Genomic DNA, 10,871 nt, shown 5'->3' with positions numbered 1-10,871 from the left:
CGTACGATACTTCAGCTACAAGTGACCCTGGCTACAAAGATATAGACTCGAACCTCACTACAGAAGATGGTACTCTAGATATCAACGACATTATCATCGATATTTTTCAAGAAGTTCCTCATGAAGATGAAGAAATGGAAGGAGGTCATTCTGTCGAAGAACATATTAACGACGAACCACCGATGAAAATAGAAGAAGCGCTCATACAAATCAATCGTTTAAAAATGTTTTTCGCCGCTGAAGAAGATACTGAAGGAATTTCAATGGTTTCTTCACTCCAAACAAATGTTGAAAACAAAATTATCAGCCGGAAGAAGGTGCAGAAGAAAATAAGTGATTACTGTATGTATTTTTCTTAATATAAAGTCATAATATGCATAGCACAATTGTATGTATATTATTTACAAAAATATTGTCCAAAATCTGTATATATTTTAATTTAATTTTACATTAAACGTTTAACGATTTTTCATTTTTTTTCTTGTTAGCGGACACTTCTCTCTAACGGACACATTTTCGTTCCCCATGGCTGTCCGTTAAAGGGAAGTTTCACTGTATATATATATTTAAAGATATACAGAAAGATCTCTTCAGATAATAATGTATGAATAATTTCTAGAATAATTTTTACAAAGTAATACATAGATTGTATCTATAGCAAGTATAAATTATAGTTGACATATAGGGAAACTTTTGGGCTCGAAATGGTACCAATGACTCCCAGGGAACATGCATGAACTGCATATCCAAGCCTTTCCAGAGGGAACATTCAGCGCAACTTAAAGCTAAAAAATAAAGGAAGTTTCCCAGTTCTTTTTTGCTGCCAATAATCATATAACAACTTAGATACAATCAATATTATCAAAACAGATATAATAGAATTTAAAACATCCAAGTAATTTATTAACTGAACTGCTTGCGAACAGAGTTCTGATTTCATTAGTTTATATATAACCTGATTAGCATTGACACCACTGTCAGCAGAGCATCTAATTCCTTCAATATCTTGTACCTGTTTATAATGGTTTTGAAGCCATGTCTGAAACCTAACAGTATTGCAGTTGCATTTCCAAGGATTATCTGCTAAATATAATTCCACTAAACGTGAAGAAAACTGATCCAACAGATGAACAGGAATTTCTGATAACCTATTTTTGGTCAGTCGCAGAACAATGAGGTTTTTTAGCAAACGAGTTCCTTCTATACCTTTTAGTGTTTCAATTGTATTATTATCAAGGTACAGTTGTTGGACAGTTTCCCATGCTTTTATTTGAATATGGTCTATAGCTAAAGAGTTAATTTGATTATTCTCCAAGTTAACAACACGTGTATCATAAGGGAGCTTCTCAGGAAGAATTTTAAAATTCATGTCTTTGCAGTGTACAAGTGTTGCCACTTTCTGTTTATCCACAGTACAGTTACAAACTTTACACAATGGAGATTCCTGACTTTTCTTGTCGAGATGAATAGCTTCAACTGCTTTTAGAACAGTTTGGTTTTCAAAGCTTGGAGGACTCCGGCATGTCACCGTGTCATCAAATGGAATATTTCTGTGAAGTGTTGACCATTCTTGTAGCCAATATAAGACTTCATCACAGTGCCATGGATTGCCTATATTCAAATATTAAAATAATTTTTTTTCTTACAAACATATCTTTACATCACTGAACAAAGAGTATTTATGATTACCTGATACTGCTTAGTACTGCAAGTGATTTTTTCAGACAGTTTATTTTAACAGGAAAAAAAACAAAAAACTACTAAATTCTAACCAAATACAAGAGAGGCAATCAAATCAATCCCGGATCAATCAAATCAAGCCCATAGTAACTTCTTGTTTACCACATATTTTGTGCTATCCATTGTTGTTATGTAGTTTTTTTTTAATTAAAAAATGTTCTTCATTAATCCCTTCATCAGGTACATGGTACCTACAAGCCACTTCTTTTGTGATTTGCTACAAATTACAAGAAGGTAATAGTTGGTGTTCTTCAACTAATTTTAAGAAATAGGATAGAAAGGAATACTGAAAGATATACACTGTCATTAATGTGGCACCTAATAGACACTAACTGCATGACTGCGTATTTCTTTCTTCAAATTACTTGGAGGATACAAATACCCCATATCCTGCAATAATGTTTCATCCTCACACCCATAAAGGCAGAATCTATGCACCACTGGCATTGTATAATTTGGCTCATGGTACCATGTACAGTTGTCAGAAAGTTATTATTTTTTGACAGATAAAATATAGAGGGGAAGTAGAATACAACAGTAGAGTGAAAAATTAATAGAAAACAACAAATTTCAAGCAGTGAAAAATAGATTAATTATGTAAATCATAATTAATAAAACATCACTTTCATTCCATGAAAGAATCAAAAAATAAAGTTTTTATAATACAAACAATCTAATAGGTTGCCATGTGCGCATTTGCATTCCATTTATTATTATTAGCTTTATGGTGCAAGGAAGCCTGAAGCTTATGCTGCACAAGCCAAAAAAAAAAATTCCCGAGTTACCCTGAGAGAGAGAGAGAGAGAGAGAGAGAGAGAAGTAAAAGGGAATCACAAGGAAAGAGAAGGATGATGATATCCACCTCAGGATCCTGGGTGTGCAAAGCCCAAACACACCAGATATGAGCCCTAGGAATGCTAAAGATGCTAGAACTAAAGCAGAAAGAAAAATATACCGATTGAAGCAAAATATCATTGTAAACTTCACCAGAAAAACAAATAACTTTAATGCACTGCAAATTCATTTAATTAACAGTGCTCTAAATTATTTTGAAATATTCATTTACACTGGTATATTTACATAAAGAAAAAATCCATTGTAAAGCAAATAGGTTGTACTATCTATAGGAAAACTTATAGGGTGTTTCATAACATATGGATCATACTTTCAGAATTAATTTGGGACTTGAAACCAATGAAGCTAGGGGCTATGGATGTTACATTTTAAAAAATGGCTGTGAAGTCTCATGGCAAAATTAATAAATATAAAATAAATAAGAATAAGCAGACACATATTTGGTATAATTGTTTATTTATATTACTACAGATGCATCGGAACAGCATACTGGAAGTTAAAAAGATATAAAAAAAAAATTCATATATTTAAAACAAAAAAAACTATTTTAAAATAAAAATAATTTTTAGCATTAGTAGAGGTATATGATGCAAGTAAGCAAGATTATGCAGCATCAGACAAAAAAAAACATTTCCACTTCACCCCTCCATTCGTTTGAAATACCTGTCCAGCTGAGCCTTAAATTTATTTGGGCTATCAACTTCCACAACAAGGGATGGAAGTCTGTTCCACCAACCAACTACCCGCTGGCTAAAGGCAAATTTCCGCACATCTATCCTACATCTGTCTTTCCTCAATTTGAATTTATGCCCTCTCAGGTGATTATTCTGAGCAACAGGAAGAATCCCATCAGCATTGGCCATGCTCAAACCATTCAAGGCTTTATACACCTCTATCAGATTACCTCGCTGGTGCCTAGTCCCCAGACACTGTAATTTGCAAAACTTAAGCCTTTCTTCGTAAGAGCATCCCTTTGTTCCATTCACTAATCTTGTTGCCCTTCTCTGTACTCGTTCCAGCAGCTCTACATTCTTCTTGAAATGAGGCCTCCAGACCTGTATACAGTATTCAAGGTGAGGCCTGACCATTGCCTTATACAAGGGAATAATCAAATCCTTATCCCTGCTAGAAAAATTCCTGTATATCATTGACAAGACACTATGAGCTACCCTTGCAGCCCGTCTGCACTGCTCAAAGAACTTCATATCTGCCTGCACAGTTACCCCCAGATCTTTTTCATTCTCTACCACTGTCAGTGTAGTACCACAGAGCTGATACGTTGCTCTCGGGTTGCTGTTTCCCATATGTAGTACTTTACATTTGTCAATCTTAAACTTCATTTGCCACCTCTCAGCCCATCTGCTCAACCTTTCCAAATCCTGTTGCAGCAGCATAGCATCAGTAGTGTCCTTAACAACCCTGTCAACCTTTGTATTGTCTGCAAAACTTGGACATTAAGCTTGATATACCATCATCAATATCATTTATAAATACAGAAAACAACAATGGATCCAACACTGAACCCTGAGGGACTCCACTAATAACATTAGTCCACAAGGAGCAGTGTCCATTGATTACCACTCTCTGTCTTCTCCGCCTCAACCACCCCTTTATCCATAGCAGCAATTTGCTTCCAATGCCACACTGCTCCAATTTGTACAGCAGTCTTCCATGTGCAACAGTATCAAAAGCCGTTCTAAGATCCAAGTATATAATATCAAAGTTATTCCCTGCATCCAGTTCTTTTGTGACTGCATCATAGTACCCAATCAAATTGGTCAGGCAAGACTTTCCCTTAACAAAACCATGCTGTGTTCGAGCTATAACTGAAGTCTTGTCTAGATGATCCTGCAGTGCTTCTTTAACCAGTGCCTCTATTAATTTTCCTGGAACAGAAGTTAAACTCACAGGTCTATAATTACTTGTGTCAGCCTTTGATCCTCCTTTGTGAATTGGGGTCACATTCGCACATCTCCAGTCTATGGGTACCTCCCCTGAGTCCAAGGAAGCTCTCATTATTATGGCTAAGGGTTTGCTTACTTCCTTTGCTGCCTCCTTTAATATAACTGGATAGATCCCATCCACCCCCCAGGTGCCTTTCTTGTGTTTATCTTCAACAATTTCTCCTCCACTTTACTCTCAGTTATTACAAGATTATCTAGCTTACTGCCAGAGTTGAATACACCTCTGGCATTCCCCTCACTGAATAACTCCTCAAGTGTGAATGTCGATGCAAAATATTCATTTAATTTGTTAGCTACCTGAGCAGGATCATCAACAGTTGAACCATCGATATCAAGTGGACCAATCTGATTCATCCCCTTCCTTCTAGAGTTTACATAAGTAAAGAACTCTTTGCTGTTTTTCTTTGCATCCTTTGTCAAAGATTTCTCGTAATCTGCCTTCGCCTGCCTAACCTCCTTTGTAACTTTTTTACAGATCAACTTATATCTATCATAGGCTTCTGTGTCACTTGTTAATTTATATGTATCCCATGCATTTTTCTTCTCTGCCATATGTCTGATTAGTTCATCTGACATCCATTTTGGCCTAAACCTCGAACAATATTTCTTAGTTGGTATGTAAAGCCTACTATCTTCCAAGATAAGCTCTTTGAATGCTTCCCATTTTGAATTTGCTGTTGGTAACATATAAGTTGGTCCCACCATATAGAATTTAAATACTGTCTCAGACCATCGTAGTCGCCTTTACGAAAGCAAAAACCTTTCCTTTTACCCCTGATGGTAGTTACCTCTTTAAGTAAATCCCACTTCAGCACACACTCTGATCACTGCCACCTAGTTGTTTCTTTATCTGCAGATTCTTAATCCATGAAGAATCACTACCGATAATCAGATCAAGAATATTACTCCCTCTACTTGCCTCCCAAACATGCTGATGTAGAAAACAATCATCCAATAAATCCACAAAAGCCTTGGTAGCGTTCGAGTGACCAACCCACAAATTCCAGTCAATATCTGGGAAATTAAAATTCTCCCATTATAAGACTCTCTGATTTACTGGCCCATGCTATTTCCCTGTACAGTTTCTTATTATACTCATCAGAGTCATTAGGCCTATAGCACACTCCTACTCTCAATTTTGATCTCCCAATGCTTATGTCACACCAAACTGTCTCGGCACTGTGCACTGTCCAGCAATGTCGACTGGCTTCACTTCCTTGGATTTTATGTTTCTTAACTAATAGCATAACTCCCTCCTCCCTTCCTATCGTGTCCATCCTTTCTGCCTAACCACTAGGAACTGGAATTTTGGGAGTACACATTGTACTCCCCAAATTCCAGTTTTGCATTCCTTATATCTGTGTGACACCACGTCTCTGATATCCCAACAATATCCACCTTTGATGCTTTGAGCAATACCTCAAATTCATCAAATTTAATTACCAAACTCCTAGCATTGGTGTACACGCAAGTATACATGCACCTGTTCTTATTCTTAGCTACCCTAACACAACCCATGTGTTTACTTGTACTGCAATGACTCCCAGCAGTCTCTGAAATATGCTGCATCTTGTTTTCCAGGCTTCTGCTCATTCCAATAAAAGCAGTGCAAGAATCACTTTCACCTCTGCCAGTGGCTATGTTAATCTATTAGTCCTCGTATCCCCCCAAGCCAGCAGTTTTCCAACCCACCTAACACTGCCTCGATAGCATGGATGATACGAGATATCATGCAAATATTCTTGCACCCTTTCTATTTAAGTGTATCCCATCCCTGTAGAAGCAGTTTATTATTACTAATGCTGTTGGTACATTGTGTGTCAGCAGAGAATTAAGGTAGATGTACAGCTTAACTTTGTGACTCATCTATTGAAGCATTTGCCAATCAGAACTCTTAATTAATAATTTAAATGCTTAATAAAACCATGGCTTATTCAGGGCCATCATGCTGCTATAGACAAACAGTAAAAAAGGAAATCACAATAAAAAATATGATAAACATACTTTTACTGTGAAAATCTTTATAAAAACACTTTGAATAATAAATAAATAATACCTATTAAATTAGTTTTGTCCAATTTACTATACTTTTGTAATCTGAAATGTCAGATTAGCACTTATGATGCTATTATTTAAAAGCAACACTGGGGAATGAAACACATACTACTTAAAGTGTGTTATTATTGACATCCAATAAAGGAAATGGTGACTTTATTAAACACACTGCAACAAATAAGCAGGAGTGGGCAGGGTAAGCAGCAAAGTAAAAAGCAGCCAAAATGATAAAATAAATTTTTTCTTGAGATCCAAAAAAACATTCAAAACTAACCGTTTAAAGACTTTAGACTTTCTAAAAAAAAAAACCCAAATTCAAAAATAAGGTTTGGGCACCATGACTAAAATTTCTGCCCCTGGAGAATTTTTAGAAATTCATGGTGCCAAAACCCAGACACCTCCCCCCCATCTTTCCTAGAGGGACTTCCTCAGCATTCCAGAAGTGTATACAGTAATACCCCGAAGTTACGCAATAGGTGGGTCCGACGAAAATCGCTTAAGTCGAATTCGCGTAAGTCGGGGTACAACTTTGCATATAAATACATATAAATTTTGTTTAATTGGGACCAAGGACTAACAAAAACACTAATTTAGAAGAAAAATATTTAATAAAATTGCAGTTCTTTATACATATTAATACAAAATATGTATTAAAAAAATAAATGAGTTACATAAAAAAGCTATTTCGATGTCGATGGCTTCATAAAATCTAACAAATTCGTCTGAAGACACAGCGCTTTTTTTTCACGCAGAATTTCTTCGTAGCAAGCTAATAATTTTTTTATTCCTTGCTTTGTAGCTATAATGCGTTCTTCGTTAGAGTCTATGTTTTCTAAAATTTTTAATCCCTTTTCAATTGAGCTGAGACCTTCTGTCAAGCTTGCAATTGTCATGTGCTTTTCTGGTGAAACTGGGTCTGAAGTGTCGGATACTTCAGTGACGTTTTGCTCATGCATCTCTATGAGCTCATTCATTGTCAGCTCCTGACTGTGTGAATCCAACAGCTCATTGACATCATCACCATTGACTTCCAAATCTAACTGCCTGGCAAGATTAACAACTTCTTCTATTACATGAGCGACATGATCGGTTTCTGGCATTGTTTTCGTCTCATTTTTGAAAAAAAATGGACAAAGTTTCTTCCAGACACCATTCAATGTTTTTTTGTGAATTTCATCCCAAGATTCTTCAATGATTCTTACGGCATCTAAAACATTGAATTGTTTCCAAAAGTCTTTAACAAATATCTCACTATTTTGTCTCATAGCTTCATTCAGACGTGCAAACGAACGCCTCGTGTAGTAAGCCTTGAATGTTTTGATGACTCCCTGGTCCATCGGTTGAAGCAAGCTGATTGTGTTTGGAGGCAAAAACACAACTTTCACTTGGATCGAAATTAATTAGGGTGGTAGGAGAGTGACCAGGTGCATTATCAATAAGAAGCATCACTTTAAATGGAATCTGTTTAGACTTGCAATAATGTTCGACTTCGGGTATGAAGTGGTGACCAAACCAGTCTTCAAAAACGGAAGCTGTCACCCAAGCTTTATGATTGGACTTCCAAATCATTGGTAAGCTAATTTTATATATACACCAAACGAAAAAATCAAGAACTGCGTAACTCTGAGTTCGCGTAATTCGGGGTATTACTGTATTTCATAAAAAAAAGGCCTTGCTACTACATGTTTACTTTATAATAATTTTATTATTTTTTACGATTAAACTTCAGAGCCATTTGTAAAATTCAAACAGCCAAAGCTCCATACCCATATAGAATTGGACACATGTTTATATAAACTTTTTGTTTTCAGGTCCTGAATCAATCAATTCTAAAGTACAGCCACACATTATGAAAGGCACTGTTTAAAATAACTAAATGCACAAGGCATAATACATTAAAAGTTTAATATCTATATAATATCGGTGTGTAGATACACCATAGACAACTCTTAAGAAACTACAAAGTAGTTGTTGTAGGCATCATTTGCTCTTTCTCATATTGTGCTCTGCCTTCACGACGAGTTGCCATGATATTGCATTACCTCGAATAAGTAACGCCTCACTAATAGAGAAGACTATTGTTACTTATTCTCAGTGAGTACCATCACCACCCAGACATGTTTCAAGGCTATAGTGAAGCATTACTTATTCAAGGTAGTGCAATATCATGGCAACTCGTCGTGAAGGCAGAGCACAATATGAGAAAGAGCAAATGATGCCTACAACAACTACTTTGTAGTTTCTTAAGAGTTGTCTATGAAAGGCACTGTATATGTATTTAAAAGATTCACCAGATAGTTTTCAGCACAGAAAATTAAGAACAAATGATAATGCACACTAAATCATACTTTCAAATCAACATATCTCATTAAATCAATACTTTCAGAACAATATATTTTATTATATCAATATTTTATTCTATACATTAAAATCAACACATTAAATCAAGGCAATTTTTTTTTTTTTTTTGTGGGTGAATTTTTACTTGTCTTGTGTTTTTTTGAAAACTCTTGTGCTCTTTTTGCAAACAATAACGGTAGTCATGATGGAAGAATACTATCATTAGCATTAGTAGATGCATACGATGCAAGAAAGCAAGCTTATGCAGCATCAGCCAAAAAAAAAAAAAAAAAAACCAACACCGTCCAATTTCTTGCCTCCATTCGTTCCAAATGCCTGTCCAGCTCAGCCTTAAATTTATTTAAGCTATTAGCTTAAATAAATTTGGAAGCCTGTTCCGCCAATCAACTATCCACTGGCTAAACGCAAATTTCTGCAAATTTATTCTACAACTTTCTTTCCTCAATTTGAAAATGTGCCCCCTCAGGTTCTTGGTCTGAGCAAGAGGAAGAATCCCATCAGCATTCAGCTTGCTCAACCCATTCGAGGCCTTATACACCTTAATCAGATCAACTTGAAGATGCCTACTCTCCAGGTGCTGCAATTTGCAGAACTTAAGCCTTTCTTTAGCATTAGCATTTAGCATTAGTAGAGGCATTTGATGCAAGAAAGTAAGCTTATCATCAGCCAAAAAAAAAAAAAAATAAATAAATTAAAAAAAATAATAATAACCACTTCTACTTCACCCCTCTGTCCGTTCGAAATACCTGTCCAGCTGAGTCTTAAACTTATTTAGGCTATCAACTTACACGACAAGGGATGGAAGTCTGTTCCACCAACCAACCACCCCCTGGCTAAAGGCAAATTTCCGCACATCTATCCTACATCTGTCTTTCCTCAATTTGAATTTATGCCCTCTTGGTAAGAGTATCCCCTTTGTTCCCCTCACCAATCTTGTTGCCCTTCTTTGTACTCGTTCTAGCAACTCTACATCCTTCCTAAAATGAGGCCTCTAGACCTGTATACAGTACTCTAGGTGCGGCCTGATCATTGCCTTGTATAACGGGATAATCACCTTCCTGTCCTTGTAGCAAAATTCCTATATAACACTGACAAGACTCCATGACCTGTCCTGGCAGTCCATCTGCACTGTTCAGCAAACTTCATATTTGACTGTACAATTACCCCAGGTCTTTTTCACTTTCCACTTCCCTGAGTGTAGTACCACACAGTTGGTACATTTCTCTTCAGTTATTGTTACCCATATGTAGTACTTTGCATTTGTCAGTGTAAAACTTCAGTTGCCACTTCTCAGCCCATTTTCCCAACTTATCTAGATCCAGCTGGAGTAGCATACTGTCTTTACTGTCGTTGCCAACCTTTGTATTATCTGCAAACTTGGATATTAAACTTGATACACCTTCATCAATATCACTGATACATATAAAAAACAACAATGGGCCCAACACTGAACCCTGGGGGAACTCCACTAATAACATTAGTCCAAGAAGAGCAGTGTCCATTGATTACCACTCTCTGTTGTCTCCCACTCAACCATCCCTTTATTCATTATAGCAACTTGCCCTTAATGTTATACCTCTCCAATTCGTACAGCAGTCTTCCATGTGCAACAGTATCAAAAGCTTTCCTGAAATCCAAGTATATGATATCAAAATTTTTGGCATTCAGTTCCTTTGTGAAAACATCATAGTATCCAATCAAATTGGTCAGAGAAGACCTCCCTTTAACAAACCCATGCTGTGCCTTAACTATTACTGCAGTCTTGTCTAGATGATCCTGCAATGCTTCTTTAACCAGTGATTCCATTATTTTCCCTGGAATACAAGTTAAACTAACAGGTCTGTAGTTACTTTTGTCACCTTTTGAATCCCCTTTGTGAATTGGTGATACATTGAC

The 10,871-nt window shown here is 36.3% G+C and overlaps 1 protein-coding gene across 1 annotated transcript in view; it reads right to left on the bottom strand.

Moving 5' to 3' along the window:
- Positions 1 to 619: 619 nt before the first annotated feature.
- Positions 620 to 10,871, bottom strand: part of LOC150083102 (protein singed wings 2-like) — a 52,817-nt gene continuing 42,565 nt past the window's right edge. The window contains exon 3 of the mRNA XM_090377044.1: positions 620 to 1,611. Within this exon, the coding sequence (XP_090233170.1) occupies positions 770 to 1,611 (842 nt within the window). The 3' untranslated portion in view covers positions 620 to 769. The remainder of the gene's footprint in view (positions 1,612 to 10,871) is intronic.

Source organism: Mastigoproctus giganteus, chromosome 7 (genome assembly GCF_048544385.1).
Source record: "Mastigoproctus giganteus isolate SK-2022 chromosome 7, ASM4854438v1, whole genome shotgun sequence".
Lineage (NCBI taxonomy): Eukaryota > Metazoa > Arthropoda > Arachnida > Uropygi > Thelyphonidae > Mastigoproctus > Mastigoproctus giganteus.
Note: the sequence above shows the minus strand (reverse complement) of the source record. Positions and strands in the feature narration are given on the sequence as shown.